The sequence below is a fragment of the Phodopus roborovskii genome, unplaced genomic scaffold, assembly GCF_943737965.1.
Source record: "Phodopus roborovskii unplaced genomic scaffold, PHOROB, whole genome shotgun sequence".
NCBI lineage: Eukaryota > Metazoa > Chordata > Mammalia > Rodentia > Cricetidae > Phodopus > Phodopus roborovskii.
Genome location: NW_026126563.1, coordinates 12,780,050 through 12,799,211, shown reverse-complemented (window position 1 = coordinate 12,799,211; position 19,162 = coordinate 12,780,050). Strand labels below are relative to the sequence as shown.

The following is a 19,162-nucleotide window of genomic DNA, read 5'->3' as shown; positions in this document are numbered from 1 at the left end:
GTAGGTACCAAGTATGCACACACATGATGTATTTACCTAAATGCAGACAAAACACTTACACATTAAGCTAAAATAGTAATAATAATAATTAAAAAAACCCACCAAAGGTGGAATTCCAAGACCTAGAGGAAAGACATTTTTGAGTGGACTGTGACAAATCTGAGAAACCTGAACTCACAAGTCCCCTAAGATTTCCCCTCTTCCCTTGTCTTTCTTCCCTGTCCCTCTGCTCCTCTCTCCTCCTTTCCTAACTTATTCTGAAATAATTTTAAACTCACGATAAGTTTCCAAAATAGTACAGAAATTTCAGTTCCCTTCACCTACTTCCATCCAATGACAATATCTTATATAACACGAAAGCACCTTGTCAAAATCAGGGCACTGACATTGGTACAGTGTTATTAACCCAAGTACAGACCTTATTAATACTTGCCAGTTTTATAATTACACTTCTCTCTCTCTCTCTGTGTGTGTGTGTGTGTGTCTATGGAATTTTATGATTTGTGTAGATTCAATTAGCTTTGATCATCATTAGGATACAAAACTGTCCCATCACAAACAAGCTCCTGGCTTAATCCCCATTCCTTAACTGTAACACCTGGCAAGCAACTATCTTTCGCTACACAGTCTTGTCACCTTAAAAATGCTAAATAAGCCAGACATGCGTCTGTGGTCCCAGAATTTTGGAGGTAGAGGTAGGAGGATCAAACATTCAAAATCTTCTTCAGCTACATAACAAACTTGAGGCCAGCCTGGGCTATAGAAGATCCTGTCTTTAAAAGACCAGGAAAAGAGAAAGCCTGTGAACAGCCAGGTGGAGGTGGTATACAACTTTAATCCCAGCACTTGGGAGGCAGATGCAGGTGGATTTCTGTGAGTTCAAGGCCAACCTGGTCTATAAATCGAGTTCCAGGACAGCCAGAGCTGTTATATAGAGAAACCCTGTATCGAGAAACAAAAACAAAACAAAAAACAAACAAACAAAAAAAAAATCACTAAGTGTAAACAAACATACAATATATAACTGAAAAAAATTTCCCTTAAGTCCACAGAGGTGTTGATATATTGTTCTTTTTTTTTTTTAATTATAAAACAATATTCTACTCACCAAGCTTTGTGAGTCTTTTTCAGTGTCTGAAGAGACTGGCCTTCCATTGACTAAAAATCTCTTAATCACTTCATCTATCTCATCTAGGGGGACATAGCTTATTAACAAAAATCAAAGCAAACAAGGCCAGTTATGTGCTGCATAGCAATGTCTTAATCAATAATCCCCCCCCAATATATGGTAGTGCTGAGGATCCATCCCATAACCTGACACACATTAGGGAAATTCTCTACCATTCAGATACATCCCCAGCAGTTTAAGGGAGAACAAAAAGGCTTTGGGAGCAGGGATAATTTTTGCCTAAGGACATCCTTCTAGGATATGGAGAAACACTTTGGTGAAGGTACCATCTGTTTTTTTCAAAGAGCTCAGTGACATAGTTCCTATATCTGAAGGCTAGGGGTGATGACAGAATTTGCCACTGTGCCCTTTGAATTCAAGCCACACTAATAGATACCAGGAAACTGTGAACACAGTACTAATGTGGCAACCAGAATGTTTTAACACCCAGAATTATTTGGTTGTGGCTATTAATCACAGTGAAATGATTAGATATACACCTTACACAAGTGCATTTTGATCTATGGAATCATAAAAGCTCTAGCTCTGGTGACCACAGATCTGACTTCAATCACCTTGGGAGGTATCGTGGCCTTCAGCTAGTGTCTAGACATACCTGTAGCACAGCCCCCAAGACACGGACCATGTGACATAGTTGAAAATCTATCCTGTGATTCTCTTTCTTTTTCTTTCAGAAAGAAATCAGAAGCCCCCTCTGCCCCCAACCAAGGGCATGCAGGAAAGGAGACTTCCCTCTGAGGAAGATCACATACAACAAACATGCGGATGCCTGTGGGTCAGAGGTAGCTTAGGAAGTCGTGATTAACCCAGTTTGGGCTCCAGCATGTAACACAGTAATTCTAGGTAACCAGTTGTAGGTGCTTCTTTACTTCCTCCGAGTTCCTGCTCGTTTTCTTTCAAGTCTGGGTGTTTTAGTTATTGTTCTAATGCTGTGATAAAAGGAGCATTCAATTGTGGGCTTGCTTACAGTTTCCCAGGGCTATCACATGATCATCGTGGCAAGCAGTGTGGCAGTAGGCAAGCAGAATGGCACTGGAGCAGTAGTTGAGGATTGGTGTCTGACCCTCCAGTTGAAGGACCGACTGGGCCCGGCATGGGCTTTTGAAACACATTGCCTCCACCAAAGTCATACCCCCTAGTACTTCTCAAACAATTCCACTGACTGAGTACCGTGCCTGTGGGGAGCATTCTCATTCAGGGCCACAGCCTGCAAGCCATTCCAACAAATCCCATGCATGCATTGATTCATTCTATCAGTTCTAACCAATAATACAGTCACCAAGCAGTGTGCGTGTGGGGGGGGGTGCAGCAGGGTGCTGGGAGTTCAGGAATCTCAAAGGCTGCTTCTACACTCTTGGGAGACGATGTCCCTGGGAAGAATGTTGAAACTGAACATGTGCGAAGTCACTTTCGTTAAACGGAACTTTACGTTTGGTAGAATGGTCCCAAGGCTGCTGAACCCCTGAAATAGCAGGGAAGGAAACACCGTCCAGTCTTCCTCTGATCCTGTTCCGGCTGTGCTGGTTTCAATGATGCCCTCGGTCTCGGGCATCTGAACACTTGGGCCTCAGGTGGTGGTGCTGTCTGGGGAGGCTTAGCACGTGTGGCCTTGTTGGAGGGGTGTCACTGGAGGTGGGCTTTGCAAATTTAACGGTTCGTGTCATTTTAAATTTGGTCTCACGTCTTCCTGCCTATAGTTTGAGATGTGAGCCCTTGGCTCTCAGTGTTGAGTTCTAGCTGTCATGTTGTCCTTCTGTAAGTTACCTTGGTCATGGTGCTTTATTACAGCAATAGAAAGGATATTCTGGATATCTACCCAGGCAAGCCAGTTCTAGCGGCTCTAGGATCACGTGCGTCCTGTAGTTACAAACAAGCTCTGTCTCTGGTAGGGGTAGTGACAGTGGAAGGTGGTGTTGGGCTCCTTGTCTCAGTGATAGTGTGATTGAGGGACTCTGGCTGGTTGTAAAACACAGCCATAGTTCCAACAACAGCAGAAGCTACCTAATTAGCCTCAATGGCACAGTCATATGGCTCCCATCCTGTAACAGTTCTCTAATAATGAAACGGAGACTTTTAAAAATGAATTGTGAAAGCCTGGCCTTAGCTTAGGCTTCTTCCTAGCTCTAAAAACTTAAACGGACTCATTTCCATCAATCCAGGCTCTGTTATGTGACTTTAACCTCTCCTCCGCACCCTATGTCTGACTTCCTTCACTTCTGGCTGGGGGAATCTCCCCGGCCTCCAATTCTTTCCCAGATTCCCCATCTCTTCCTGGAAGTCCTGCCTATCCTCTTCTGCCTAACTATTGGCCGTTCAGCTCTTTACTAAGCCAATCAGAAGGTGCCTTAGGCAGGTAAGGAAAGACAGACACATTTTCACAATACAGAAAGACTCTCCCAACTCTGCCCCATGCCATCTTTGGCTTCTCTAGCACTTTCTAGCACATTGGTGTCCTTTCACTTCTGCAGCTCCCCCAACGCTTTCTGAAGTCAGTTTGCTATATTAAATTTCTGCAGTTAAGAGTGATTTATATTTCCAAAAGTGAATACTAAGTGATAACCCCCACATGGCCCTCATCAGTGTCCTGAGCTCTAGACGATGGACTGTGACTTGTGATATTGGAGTAAGGGTCCTAGGAGTTCTGATCCTCTGTCTTCTCCCTCCCTCTGTTAGCTGTGTTAGGGGACAGAGGAGCAACAGCATGAAGCCCCGTGTCACCATGTGGAAGACACCACTCCCCTGCTTCACTCTCCAGAGTGTTTGCACTAAGGCATGTGCGATGGATCGATCGCACCCTACAGGGTTTATTTATCTCACCTGTGGACAGAAGAGAAGACATCTCTTCAGTTTTGAATGGCACCAAATATTTTCTAAAAAACGGGAGGTAAACTTATGTGTAAAACGTTATATATATGACAAACCCGTATGATACAGTAGTTTCCAAGATGATTCATATCGATTTTGGAAAATACCAATGTAAACATCTAAGGATGCAGGATGATTTAGGTTGAAAGAAGAGAGCATGACAATTTCTAAAGATGTTAAATAAAATCTTTTTATAATGTCTATTTTATAAGGTAATAGGCACATTGTGAATATATAACTTTTTTTTTTTTTAGGGAGTTTGAGGCCAGCCTGGGCCTCATGAGATGCTGTCTTAAACAGCCACTGTTCCCCAAAGAGAGGTTCCCTCTTAAATGCCTTCCCAGTTTAACAAAATACAGCTATCCATTTAAGGTAAAATTCTTGGTTGTATCTGCTTGTTTTTTTGAGACATTCTCATTGTGTAGCCTTAGGCTGGCCAAAGGTTTACCATCTGTTGCCACAGTTTCCTAAATGCCGAGTTCCAGATGTGGGCAATGATGCTAGGTTTGGGAAATAAAACCCTGTTAACATTTTCTGTGGTCTCCTGGGTGTGGTGGTGCAATCTGAGTGCAGGCTGCGAGTCTCCAGGCTGAGGCCAGATTGAACTACATAGAGAAGTCTATCCCAAACGAAACCCTGGGAGAGGGCACTCAAAGTGCAGAGAGAGGCTGGGAGTGTAACTAACTCAGTGGTAGAACACGTGCGTGCTTAGCATGACAAGCAGTTTACGGTCAATCCCTAAGGTCCCCTTCCAAAAACCAATGTAAACATATATCACAGTAAATGGAATCATAGTTATTGCCGCTTATTACCCTGACTCTGCAGGAAGGCAAGGCACAATTTTCAAAAGGCTTAAAACACACCAGCAGTCACCCTCTCTGGTTTAAGACGTTTGCAATTTCTACAGGGATTACAAGTCACTTCTACTCCGTGCGTCGCGTGCCCTTCTCTTGCTCCGGTTGAAAAGAAGCCCCAGAAGATAGTACGCTTGAGAACAGCAACGGGGGCCGCACCCGAGCAGCAGCCAGGCTCGGCCCGCCTCGCACTTCCCTCCGCCGCACTCCAGGCCTTTTGCTCACAGCCAATGGCAAGCGGGGCCGTGGGGCTCCCTGGTCCCGCTGGCGCGCATGCGCACGCCCTCTGCGTCCCGGGGACGCTTAGCCATCCGTTTCCTTCCCTTTCTTCCCTGGCTCGCGCGACACCCCCAAACCCTTCCCACCCGGTCCTCGCCGAGGAGCACCTCGCAGTTCCTCGCGAGGTGCCGCTCGGGCCCGGGACGCGGCGGTACCCGGATGTGGAGCCGCTCTCGCCCGGCGGGGACTCGGTGGCGGGGCGGAGCGCGGCGGCGTGCGCGGGGGCTGAGGGAAGCGGGGCCCGGGGCCCGGGCGCCGGCCGCTCGCCGGCCGCTAGCGCCGCCGACCACCGCGGAGCCGGCTCCCGGGCGCCCAGGCACGAGCGAGCGGCCGGGGGCCGCTGAGGGCCGGCAGCTCGCCTGGCCTCCCGCCGCGCTCGCCGCCGCGCCCGGGCGAGCCTCCCCCGGCCCTCCGCGCTCCCGGCCGGGGGAGAGCGAGGTTTGCTGGCGGCCGTCGCTGTAGCCCGGCCGGGGAGCCCGGGGCAAGCGGCAGAGCCCCCGCCCACGTCCGCTCGCCCTCGGCCTGCACGCCGCCGCCTGCGAGCCGCCGCGGGCGGGCCTCCAGTGGGAGCGGGGGCCGCGGCGGCCACGGCCCCGCCCGGGCGAAGGGCTCCTCGGGGACCGCGCCGCCGCCCCGGTGAGTCGGCCCCACGGCCCGCGGGGCTCGCTGCCGCCCCCGCCGGCGCCCAGAGTGCGGCCCGGGCCCGGCTCCCTCACGGCTCCCCCGCCGGCGGCGGCGCCCACCGCCCGGGCCCCGATGAGTAACTCCCGCAACAACCGGGTGATGGTGGAGGGGGTCGGCGCCCGCGTCGTGCGCGGCCCAGACTGGAAGTGGGGCAAGCAGGACGGCGGCGAGGGCCATGTGGGCACCGTGCGGAGCTTCGAGAGCCCGGAGGAGGTCGTGGTGGTGTGGGACAACGGCACGGCCGCCAACTACCGCTGCTCCGGGGCCTACGACCTGCGCATCCTAGACAGCGCGCCCACCGGTAAGCGGGGCCGGCGGGCCCGGGGCTACGCGCGTGGGAGGAAGGGGCGAGGCCAGCCGCGGGACGCCTGCCCCGCCGGGCTGGGTCACCGGGAGTTTGAGCTTTCAAACCCCCATAAACAAAAACTTGCAGAACAGGACCTCCCTCCTCCCCCCCCCCCCCAGTCTCCAAGGCATTGATGGAAGGTCCATTACCAGGGCCTTCCTAGATGAAAGGCATCGCAGACAACAGATTTCCTCCTCCTCTTGGGGCAGGGGCCCGGGGAGGCTGTCTGATAAGCATTGACATTAATCAGCCACCAAGTGATAACTGTGATGGAGGCTTGCCTTGCCATATGGTGTGCAGTTGCCAGGGGCCCGTCCCTTGGTGCCTTCGCTTTGTTGAGCTAGCTTTTTTTCCCTTCCCGCTGGTGACACAGAATGACTTACGAGTTCAGTTGATAAATACCACTTGGGACTGTGAAAATGCATTTTCATCCAAATTGCTTAGTTGTATATGTTTGCAATAATATAGAGGAGGAAACACTGCGCTGTTGAGTTCCCGGTGTGTGTGTGTGTGTGTGTGTGTGTGTGTGTGTGTGTGTGTGTGTGTCTTTTTCTAAGGGGAAGACAGACATAGGAAACGCCGTGTTTTGTCTGTCTTTGATTAGTATCCTGTCTTGGTAACACAATGAAAATTCTGTACATTCATCCTGAGATTTAGTGATCTTTAGGATTTATTCCATTATAGGGGTCTGAGTTATTTGCACTATAATTTTTTATGTGACAGAGTTGCTCTCACAAAGTAAATACACTTTAGTCTATTTTCATTTAGAGCTATTCTTTTTTTCCTTTCTTTCTATTTTGAGACAGCATTTCATCGTCTAGTCCAGGTTGTCCTGGAGCTAGCTCTGGAGACCAGGGTGGCCTCAAACTCTCAGAGATCTGGCCTGGCTCTGCCTCTCTAAAGGCGAGCACCACCACCGCCTGCCATGGATATGTTCTTGATAACTGTATTCATATATATAAAGTTCAAATTGAAATTTTATTATGCTTCAGGATTCCTAAATAGATGATACTAAAACAGTGAGTTTGGCAGAGCCTAATCATGAAATGGATGAATAATTCCATGAGCCAACTCAGTTTTGAACAAATAATTTATACACTTTTGTTAAACTTTTAAAGAGACTGTTTTAAAGTGGACTGCATGACGCAGTCCACTGTCTTGGATTTAATGTATTGGTGAGGCTGGCTCTGCACTCCTGATCCTCCTGCCTCAGTCTCCCCCAAGTGTTGGGATTGCAGGCATGTGTCACCATACCTAGATGAAAATTGTGCTTTCTTTTAGCTAGCTTTTGTGCACTGAAATGGATGTTTGTACATAACTTAAAAGGGCAGCCATTGTACCTGTTTGTCATATGTTTTGTTGTTGCAAGCACAGATGAATATACTGAAAATACAAATGTCTTCCTTCCCTTAAATACAAACACAAACTATATTTAGTTTCTGCACTTTGCCTGTGTGTGCACAGGGGTGGATATACATCTGGGAGTGCAAGTGTGTGGAGGTCAGATGTCAATGTCTGGGGTCTTCCTCAGTCAGTTCTTTGCTTTTTGACACAGGGTTGCTCACTGAACCTGGAGCTCCCTGATTGGTCAGTCAGGCTGGGCTGCGAACCCTGGGGGTCTTCTTGTTACTGTCTTCCCAGCACTGGGAGTCTTGGCTGGCATTTTTCTTTTTTTTTAGCACAGGTACTGAGGATCCCATCTGGATTTGAGCCATCTACCCAGCTCTTCATTTCATAATTTGTGTTGGTGATTGTTTCGGGTTTGTACTCTGTAGGTTTACTTTATTCTTTCATGAGTGAATAGGATTCCAGTGAGTGGGTGTAGAAATGTCCTTTCCCAGGAGTTTATGGATAGGTATTTATATTTTAGGTCTTCTTACAATGAAGCCATGGATGAATTCTACAAATCCTTGTGTGCGATGATTGTCCTCAAACATATTTGAAGTTTACATTCCCAGCAGTTGTATCCGATGTACATGCTGGTTTATGCACAATTTAAAGTTTTGTTTTTGTGCTAGCTCAGTCTGAAGTCTGATCAAAGTATAATAGTTTGGAGCAATTCTTGAGATTAGTGATTGTAGGTTTATGGAGAAATTTAAATATCTTTCTAGGGTAGAGGTATTTTTTTCTCAAACATTTATTATTATTATTATTATTTTTGTGGTGAAAAACTTTAAAGTCCCATTTTCCACAGCACATTGTCCTTAATGACAATCACCACCCTGTGCAGCAGAGCACCAGAACTTAGTTTTCTATCTTCTGTCATGATTGTACAAGGTCTGTTAATACTGGCCCATGTTCTGTAGTATGGAGCCTGCCTGGTGTATTGAAAGCTTAGTATGAAAGCATGTGCTCTTAAGGGTGACTGTCAGCCTTTGTTTGCTTCAGGATAGTCTAACCTGCTCACTGATGGAATCAGTTCATCTTGTTCATCTGGTTCCTTTTGAAGATCCTGTGTTGGTGCTAGAGATTGAACCCAAGGCCCATGCTGGGTGACTGCTGCATTTTAGCTTAGCAAACATTTGGAAGCTCTTTTACATGCAGATTAGGTAGTCTTCCTAAGGAATGCCCCTTGGAATGTATTTTAGTTACTGTGGTTTAATTTCTATCCATTTAAGTATTTTTAAAGTATTGATGTCCAGTGACATTTTATTACACTCTGTAAGAATTATCCAGTACTTGATATTTACGTCATCTTTCACTTTGAAGTAATTTTAGGCCTACAAAAATATTGTATACTAGTAAGATTCTTGCTTTCACTCATCTTTCTCATTTAATGGTCTCCTTTAACTGTGGGCCATGTTCTCATTCTTTGTCTTTAAGAGGTACCAGCCATTAAAAATGTAGGCTGTCCCTCAAACTGTTTTCCTCATAGTCAGATGCTAGCTAAGTATTTTGGTATTTAGAAATTTTGGTAGATAGAAATGGTATTTAGCCCTTTGCAGTATTAGGAGATGTATAATATCCATCAGTCTCATTACTGTTAACTTAGTAGATCTTCACCGTCTACAACATTTTTGTTATTGGTTTCTTGTCTTTGTTTTTCAAGACAGGGTTTCTCTGTGTAGCCCTGGCTGTCCTAGAACTTGCTTTGTAGACCAGGCTGGCCTCAAATTCAGTGATCTGCCTGCCTCTGCCTCTGAGTTCTTGGATTAAAGATGTGTGCCACCACTGCCTGCCTGGCTCCTAGTACTTATGTATTAATGGTACAATAAAAATATGAAAGATTGAATTATCATGCCTGCACCTTTGGCCATATGAAGCCTGCAAAAGTGTCTTCCTTAGGGTTGTTGAAGAACCCAAATGAGAATTTCTGCCCTAATGGCAGTGAACAGAGTTTTGTATAAAAATGTTCACAGCAGTGCTGGTTGCATGTAAAAGCAAAACAAAACAAGACAAAAACAAAAACCAAAAAATTTAAAAAAGATATAAATAAGAGAATGATTAATAATAGTCTTAGTAACAAATGAGAGAACTGTGCATATTAGAACAGTGGGTTAGTAGTAGTGTAGGAGAGGTGGTAAACGAATAAAGCTGCAAAATAAATCTGGAGTGTTGGAGATGAGGTTGTACATTGGTGAGGGAGCATTTATTAGCAGGTACAAGGCCCTGGGTTTGATCATCAGGAAAGGGAAAAAATCCCTTTGATATGTCAAAATGCAAAATACTACTGTGGATTACTTAGATAAAAAGATTACATTTGTGTGTGCATGTGTGCGCTTGCATGGCTGTGTTTGTGTATGTGCTCCTTCCACTGTGTGGGTTCTGGGAACTGAACCTGGAGACTAAATTGCTTTGAGACAGACATTTTTAGTGTCATCTTCCCAGCTCTGTTGCAGTGTTATTAATGTCCAGGCTAGTCAAACCTTAAGAAGAGGAATGTTTGAGGAATTTGTATTATATAACTTGGGTCTTAGATCATTTGGTTTATTTGTAGTCCCCAAGAAAATTGTGGAAATACATGGGTTATTAATTGGGAGTTGTGAAGTTTATGATCAGGTAGGTATAGTTGACGTTATCATGTAAGTACTGGTTTCAGAGAATTTTGAAGAAGCATATTTTTACTTAAGATTTGTCTTGTTATCATTTGAGGCAGTACTATATTATTACCAAGTGCCATGGAGAACATGAATTAGGGTTCCTGAGCTTCCCTCTGCTATTCTTTCCCCCTTAAAAAAAAAAAAGTAAATACTCTGAATATTTGAAGATCCACAAATTGTTTTATATTATTGCTTTATCACTGTCACTCTTAAACCTGAATGAAAATTATAGATTCAAAATCCTTTCCTCTCAAAACTGATTTCCATTCTAACAGTTAGTGATGAAGATGATTAGTACTAATGTAAGCCAGTACATATTGTGATTCTTGATGAACCTGATGAAAACTGCTACACCTTTTTGGCTTTCCTGTGTGTTTATGCACACATATATAAGAGGTAGTTTATTATATAGAATAATTATTTACTATGAGGCATCAAATCCTCCTTAAGATGACTAGCCTTTACCATTAGGATAGTACTGGGGTCCTTAATCTTTCATATTTTCTGTGTTTTAGACACATTCGTTCAAAATTTCAGTTACACCAGAAGATGGAAGACCTCATCAGTGCTTATGGACTGGCAGAGTTAATATGGAAACAGTTGTATTACCCCAAACAATCCAAAGATTGGATGCATTCCCATCAAAATTCCAAAAGCATTCTTCACAGGGGGAAAAAAAATCCGAGCATTCATATGGAAGCATGAAGAGCCTTCTATAGCCAAAACAATCCTAAACAGAAAATGTAGTGCTAGAGGCTATCACAGTGCCCAGTTTCAAATATAACAGAGCATAGCAGCAAAATTAGCATGGTACTAGCCCAGAAACATACACAGAGGTCAGTGGAATAGAACAGAGAAGCAAACCCAATGGCTATAGCCATATAGGTGTCAGAAACATAGATTGGAGGGAAGACAGCCTCATTGGCAAATGATGCTGGGAAAGCTGGATATCAACACATACAGAAATGATGCTAAATCTCTATCTCTCGCCCTACTCAGAGATCCCTCCTAGGCCCAGACCTGAAACTCTTGGTGGGGAGGGGTACACTGTTAAGATAAATCACAGCTTTCGGCTCAGAGGTCTCTTTGGTTGTCTTGAGGGGGTACGTTACCATCTAGAAAGTAGAACAGTGCCTCTGAGATGGGTAGAAGAGGACTAAATGGAGGGAGTGGCAAGAGGATGGAGGAGGGAGGGTGAGATCCAGTGAGAGGGTGGAGGGTAGTGAAGGTGTGTGAGCAAGGTACATGTATGCATGGAAATTTGCAAGAAGAAAACTAAAACCACACCCCTATCTACCCTTGAAGCCTTGTTCTTTTTAAAATATTTATTTTATGTATATGAGTGACCTATCTTCATGAACATCAGAAGAGGGAAGCAGATCTCATTACAGATGGTTGTGAGCTACCATGTGGTTGTTGGGCATTGAACTCAGGACCTCTTGAAGAGCAGCCAGTGCTTTAAGCATCCCCCGCCCCCAGCCTAGTTCTTATCTTCCTTCCTCCCTCCCTCCCTCCCTCCCTCCCTCCCTCCCTCCCTCCCTCCCTCCTTCCCTCCCTCCCATCCATTTATCCATCCATATTTTTGCATTCCAATTGCAGTTCCCCCTCCCTCCTCTCCTCTTGCTCTCCCCTCCTTCCCGCATCCCACCTCCCATCTACTCCTCAGAGAGGATAAGACCTCCCCTAGGATGTCACCTTAGTCTCTCTTCTCACCTCATTGAGTCAGGACCAACTCCCCTCCCCCATGTCTAGGCTGAGCAAAGTGTCTCTCCATAGAGAATGGGCTCCACAAAGTCAGTTTATGTATGCATCATAGTTCAATTCAAGCCTAGTTCTGTTATGAGTAGTTTTCCCTCCATCCTGGTCTCACTAGCATCAGCCCCAAATAACACACAGAGACACTGTATTAGATATAAAGCTGTTGGCCTGTTACTAGCATTTCTTATTGGCTAGCTCTGTCTTAAATATTAACCTATTTCTATCAAAGTGGTCTTATCTTAATGGAGAGAGGGTCTGGACCTCTTCTCTCTCAAGTCTCTACTTTGTGAATCTCCTCCTACCTCTCCCGGAATCAACCTTGTCTCCTAGTCCTGCCTATCTTGCTTTCCTATGGGCAAACAGGGCTTTATTCATTAACCAATAAGAGAAACATATTTACAGAATGATATCTCCCATCATAGTTCCTTCACAAAAAGTGTCATATTGTTTTACCTACTCAAATATTAGATAGTATGGTGTGTGCTTTTGTTTTATGAAGAAAACTATCCCTTAATATTTATATTTTATGTGCAGTGAGGGGCAATAAAGATTGTTATGGGATATGGTTAAAGAAGACTGACTAAATTTCTTTTCCTATCCCATTGACACTTAATGGCAGAGAGAGAGAGAGAGAGAGAGTTAGTTTATGCTTGTGTGCACAGTATAGGTGAAGAGGACAAACTTCTCAGGTACCTTTTTTTTTTTTTTTTTTTTTTTAAAGACAAAGTTTCTTTACCGGCTTGGAGCTTGTGAAGCAGACCAGGCTTGCCGGCCAGGTTCTGTTGGGCTCTGCTTGTTTCTTTTTCTCCTGGTCTGGGATTACAAATGTGCACTACTCTGCCTATTTTTGTTAAAGTGGGTTATGGGGATCAAATTTTGGTCTCAAGCACTTTGCTGGCTGAGTTATATTATTAGTCATTTCTTAAAGATGACTTGAAATGTTTGTTTTGTGAAATTTAAACAAGTCAACTGAAACATCATCTGAATCTAAAGTAAAGAACAGTTATTTTAGGATATAGGTGTGAAAGTGTGTAATATACTTCATTTCAGCACTGTAAACTATATATGACTAATTGTGGAGGCTTATGTCTAATGAGGTGGGAGGATGTGAGCTTGGGTTTCTCTTGGACTACATGGTTAATCCCAGGCTAGCTTGAGTTACCTGTGAAATCCTGGTTACTCCCCTCCCCCCATCTTTAAACATTTTACATTGCTCCGTCTTGTTTCTTAAGATGGACAGCACTTTTTATTTATGGTCAGACATCTGTACCTAGGAGGGGGTAGATTAAAACAAGTGAACCAGTAATGACTACTTTTCATTGCAGAAAAGGCATTACAGTTTTAAAATACTGTCTGTTTTGTAAAAAAGAAATGTGGGACTCATCCTTAGTTTTGGCTCTTTTGTTCATTTTGTCTCAATTACTTTGGAAACTCATCTAAGTAGGGGCCCAGAAGTCACACCATGTGCTAATATGCAGAGGTGTATGGGTGGCCTTTGTTTAGCCCTTATATTCTTAAATTCCTTCTGTCTAGGGGCATAGGGACCTTCCAAGGGTGCTAGTGTTAGCTGACTAATTTACAATTGGTAAACTTAATTTTACTCTTAGGTTTTTTGGGGTGGGAGAAATAAATACATAAAAGAGAGTAGTTTTGTTTTAAGACAGGTCCTCTCTGTAAAGTTCAGGCTGCCCATGAACTTTTGATACTGCTGCCTAGTTTCCTGATTTCCTTTGGGCACATGTGTAGATGGAAGTTTCTGTCCTGCCCAGACCCGCAGCCGTTTAGTCCCACATAAACACACAGAATCTTATATTAATTATAAAGTGGCCAATGGCTTAGACTTCTTACTGGCTAGCTCTCTCTTAATTATTAACCCATAACTACTGGTTTGTGTATTTCCACATGGCTTACCTTACTGGATAATGCCTGGGCATCCTATCTTCCTGGTAGCTACATGGCGTGTCTCTAGTGACTTACTCTCTGCCTTTCTCTCCACAGCATCCCCTAGTCTGGTAGGCACACCTATATTTCCTGCCTAGCTACTGGCCAATCAGTGTTTTATTTATCAATCAATTAGAGAAACATACATAAGGTCATCCCCATCACACATTCTTCATGCCCAGCTCAAAAGTAGTTTTAAGGGACTTTTACGTCTTCTTTGACATGATTGTTGAGATTGAGTTTACTTCTCTTTGGATTGTAGCGTGAGTTATATGTTATGTTTACCTCATAACATTTAAGAACTTAAGGATCACAGGGGCATTCTGTAACAAACAAATGCATGAAATTCTGTAGTAACATAAATGCATAATCCCAGGGGAAGAGATGTTATCTGCTGTACGGCCTCTTTGTTTAGGCCAAGGACTACCTTAAGAAAAGTATTTTGGATTTTGGGTTTACATGTGAGAAAGTGTGACTTGTCTCCTTTCGGGTCCACTCCCTACAATGCTCTCCCATTTCTTGAGGTACTTGTAACAAAGCTCCTCTCTGAGTTCTCAGGCAAGTCTCTCTTTGTTCAAGGTGGCCCCATCTTGCTGTCTGATAATGATGCTAGCATCTCTCTTGCTTGCTGTCCCACTTACGGCCCCATCACTTGTGCACCCTCCATGGCTGTGGAGCTCACTCTCCTAATACAACTCATTCTGAAGGTGGAAAGAGCGGGCACATTGCCCTGCATTTCACAGGGTTGTGTTCCGTGGATCTTGGGTCATACTTCTCACTTTGAGACACACAACAAGCAAGCAGCAGCTGTGCTCTGTAGGTGCCTGTGGGGTTAATTCTTTATGCTCTTTGAGCAGTGGTTCTCAGTCTTCCCAATGCATCCCTTTAATACATACAGTTCCTCATGTTTTGGTGACTCCCCATAAATAATAACATGGAGTGTGGCCTGAGCTTACATTTGTTCCTAAGTCCCAGCTAAGCTCTTCATGCCTAGCTATTGGCCATCCAGCTTTTATTAATCCAGTCAGAATTCACCTTGGCAAAAATACATCTTCACAGTGTAAAACTAATAATTCTGCAACACCCAAGCATAAAATTATTTTCATTGCTACTTCATAACTGTAACTTTGTAACTGTTTTGAACCAAAATGTAAGTATCTGTGTTTTCTGATGGTCTTAGGTGACTTTTTAAAGTCATTTGATCCTCCTCTCCCAAAAGGGTCTAGGTTGAGAACTGCTGTCCTAGACCACGTCTTTACCCTTGTTTTAAGAATGTCCTACACCGCTGTCTCGTGCAGAAATAGGCTTCTCACAGTGATTGAATTATATCCTTAGATGAACCAGGAACACAGCAACAATTTTACCAGGTATATAGTATACATTTAGAATAAACAGGTTTTGTAAAATAGTCATGATCTCACATTACCTTTAAAATTCTTAAATGAATTTTGGTTTTTAACCAGTTAGTGTGTAAATAACTTGTGGGATATAACCAGGTAAGGTGGAGTTTAAATAAGTGGAGAAGCTTAAGTAAGTGTTACGTATGACATTATTGTCATAAATAAGTGTTGATGGCAGAGTCTAGGTGTCCATACTTCTCCATCATTTTTAAGTGTCTTTACCTTTGTAGGTTCCCACTTTGTTCAGAACACAGTCCTATGAGTCTTAGAACATACTTGGGATATGAGTATTTGGTTATTTTCCAGGGCTGAGTGTAGTTTTATTTTCTTTATGTTCCTTCTCTCTCTCTCTCTCTCTGTCTCTCTCTCTCTGTCTCTCTCTCTCTCTGTCTCTCTGTCTCTCTCTCTCTGTCTCTCCCTCTCTCTCTGTGTGTGTGTGTTATGTATGTGCCACAGCACACATGTGGGCAGAAGAGGACAACTTGCAGAATTTGCTTCTCTCTTACGCCATGCATGGGTCCTGGGGATCCAATTTAATCCATCAGACTTGTCAGTAGATATGTTTATTTTACTCTCTAAGCCATCTCACCAGCACCCCAAGGGCTAACTTAGTGGAATTTTGTTTTTTAAACAAGTGGATGATGGCTCAGCATTTAAGAGCACTGGCTGCTCCTGCAGAGGTCCCAAGTTCAGTTCCCAGTGATCACATGGCAGCTCACACTTGTCTGGAACTCCAGCTCCATGACTTCTGACACCTTTACTTAGACACACATGCAGGCAAAACAACTATGCACATAAAATAAATAATTAAAAAACAAGAAGTGGAGTAGGAACTTTGTGATTTAGAAGAAATCATTTGATCTCTGGGAAAATTTCAGGGCTAGTGATAGAAAGCGATTAAAGATTGGAGCTATAATACTATGTGTGTGGTGCCATGGGCTTCCCTCTCCCTTCTCTCTGGGAAGCCGTGGGAAATGCAGAGCTTTGGAGTCAGAGGGTCAAGGTCTTTACTCTCTTTTTGATCTTACTCAGTTTAATGAGGGTTGGGTTAATATTTACCAAGCTCCAGCGTGTTAGGCTGGTAAAGGCTTCATCCTCTTAAGTATGTGGGCTTCATTTGTTGATGACAAATCAGACCATCTGAAATGAATTGATTGTGCTGACAGTTTACAAATTATGTTGATTTGATTCATATTAAGTCAGTGACCTCCTTGGCCTTAAGTCTTAATTTTTTACCTACATAATAAAATTAGAGTATGTCAGGGTGCACAGATGTTCTGCTTCTAAAAGTCAGATAATGAGCTGTGGCTTTTTAGTGCACTGTGCTGGCCTTGAATTTGCAGCAACCCCAACCTCTGCTTCCCCAGTGTTGGTATCACAGACATGGGCCACCATGTCAGGTGTCAGGCTTAAACTAGATACATATTTTTTGTTTTTCGAGCGGGGTTTCTGTTTGTGGCCTTAGCTGTTCTGGAACTCACTCTGTAGACCAGGCTGGCCTCGAACTCACAGAGTTGGTCTGCCTCCCGAGTGCTGGGATTTGGGATTTACTTTACTGTTACATTTAATGACTTACACCTTGAGTTCAGTAGGTTGAATGGGAAACATACCCTAACATGTTGGGCAATGGAGACTTTTAGAATACAGCTTGTCAAGAGGTGAGCCTTGTAATCACTCACACCTGGATTGGAAGGCCAGCATGTCACTCTAAGCAAGTTACTTCTCTGACCCTCAACTTCTTAATCTAGAAAATACGATAATACTTATTTTATGATTGCTGGGAAAGTTTAGTAAAATATATGTAGAGCACCAGGATTGGTAACATAGTGGCTCTTAGTAATAACAACTGATATTTTAATTAAGTTAGCACTTCTCGAGTAAGACATGTAGAACACAGTTGGTAGGTAATAAAGCCCTTGCTCTCAGTAAGAATTTTAATTATAGTGTAGACTTATGTACACAGTAACCACAGTTCTCATCTAAAAGGGAATAAGAGTTTATTTTGCAGCCATTTTTAGTGACCATGGCCTGAAAACACAGATTTAGGTTTCCCCAAATTCCAACATAGTTCCAACATGGAAGTGGTTTTGTGAAATTTTATAGTTTTATAAACAGAGAAAGTCATAAATCAAAGCAAGTTTAGAATACGTTGGTGGGTGTATCACAGAGGCAGTTGTGGCAAGATGGAGTTTTTCTGTAGGCCCAAGATGCTGCTGATATGCTTAGGTTTTAGGTTGGTAGAAGCTAGTAGAGATTCCAGTAGGTTTCTATCTACTAGTCACTAGTCTGATACATTGTCAGGCAAGGGGTATTTATAATTAGTTACTGGACCTGCAACATTGCAGTCTCTTCACAGCATTGAAATTGTGATCAGTCATGAAGATGCAGATGCTTTTTAGCAGTTTCTAGTCACAGACTCTAGGTGGCTAACTCTTTCTGTAACATTTGAAAGAGTAAAGTTTGAGGAGTCCATAAAGCATAGAACTCTATTGTCTGCTTGAATGATGGCAACAGTTATGCCCCAATAATTAATTTTGTTTGAATAATGGTTATTGACTTTAACATTTTTTATATTAGAAATCTTTGTGTGTGTGTGTGTGTGTGTGTGTGTGTGTGTGTGTGTGTGTGTGTGTTGTTGTTGTTGTTGTTTTGAGACAGGGTCTCTCTGTGTAGCCTCTGGCTGTCCTGGAACTCAGTATGTAGACTAGGCTGGTCTTGAACTCAAAGAGATCCACCTGCCTCTACCTCCTTGAGTGTTAGGATTAAAAAGTGTGTGCCATTACAGCCACCCTGATGTTAGAGGTCTTTTAGTTTGAACAGAATTTCATGGGTTGCTAGGTACCATGCTAGTTTACTATAGATATTTTTTTTTATTTATAAAAAGTCTTGGGATTTATTACATAATACTTAAGATATCCAAGTAGATAATTATTAGAATAATGTCCCATCAAACTCATCTAGAGGCTGTTTTGCCAGTTTATTTGAGTACATGTGTATTGGTAACTTGCTTCATTGCTTTCCTTCCTCTTCGAAGGTAATTATCAGAAATGAGTTATTTCCATGAGTTTTTTTATATTCATGTATTGTTCTTCTGTGTCTGAAAACTATGCAGTAGTTTCCTCACAACACTTGGACTGATTCACTTCCCATGTTCCAATGAATATTTACTATGTGCACCTATTTTGTTGTTCATCGGCAATTGCTTCTTTTTCTTTTTCTGTTACATAAAGTGCCCTGATGTAGACATTCTGATCTCACTGTGAGTTTGCTTCACGACTACACTGCTTGTAGGGGAACTCCAGTTCTGCTGTCTTTCTCTTTATAGGGTTAGCATTTTACCTGAAGCAGTTGTGATTTTTTTCCCCCCCACTGGTTCTCTTAAGAGCTTATTTTTTATTTTTGATTATTGATCTTACCAACATGCTGTACTATACCTAAATATTTCCAACAAAAGTTGTTGGCTATATAAATTCTTTGTTGCACTTAGGAGAGATGCTGTGGAAACTGAGGACAGATGGTCATTTGAATTGTAGAATGGGTCAGAGCTTTCCTCAGGTCCTTCATTTAATGGTGGCAGGTGTCTTCTTAGAGCAAGGAAAACAGTATTAACTCTCCAGGGTAATGTAACATGCAATAGCCACGAGAAAACGCTAATAGGTTTAGCTAGGGAACTCTGCTGGAGCTAACAGTTTTAGGTGAGAATGCTTTGGGTGAGCTTAGCATCCTAAAAGATGAGTGAGAGTGAAATGGTGGTCTTGTTTAATGTCCTTTCTCCGCTTTAGGTTTTATTTAACCATCAGCTTTTG

General features: G+C 43.4%; 1 protein-coding gene across 1 annotated transcript in view; it reads left to right on the top strand.

Annotated features, from left to right (window-relative positions):
- The first annotated feature begins 5,792 nt into the window (after window positions 1-5,792).
- Mib1 (MIB E3 ubiquitin protein ligase 1) overlaps window positions 5,793-19,162 on the top strand; it is a 100,301-nt gene continuing 86,931 nt past the window's right edge. The window contains exon 1 of the mRNA XM_051202128.1: window positions 5,793-6,172. Within this exon, the coding sequence (XP_051058085.1) occupies window positions 5,944-6,172 (229 nt within the window). The 5' untranslated portion in view covers window positions 5,793-5,943. The remainder of the gene's footprint in view (window positions 6,173-19,162) is intronic.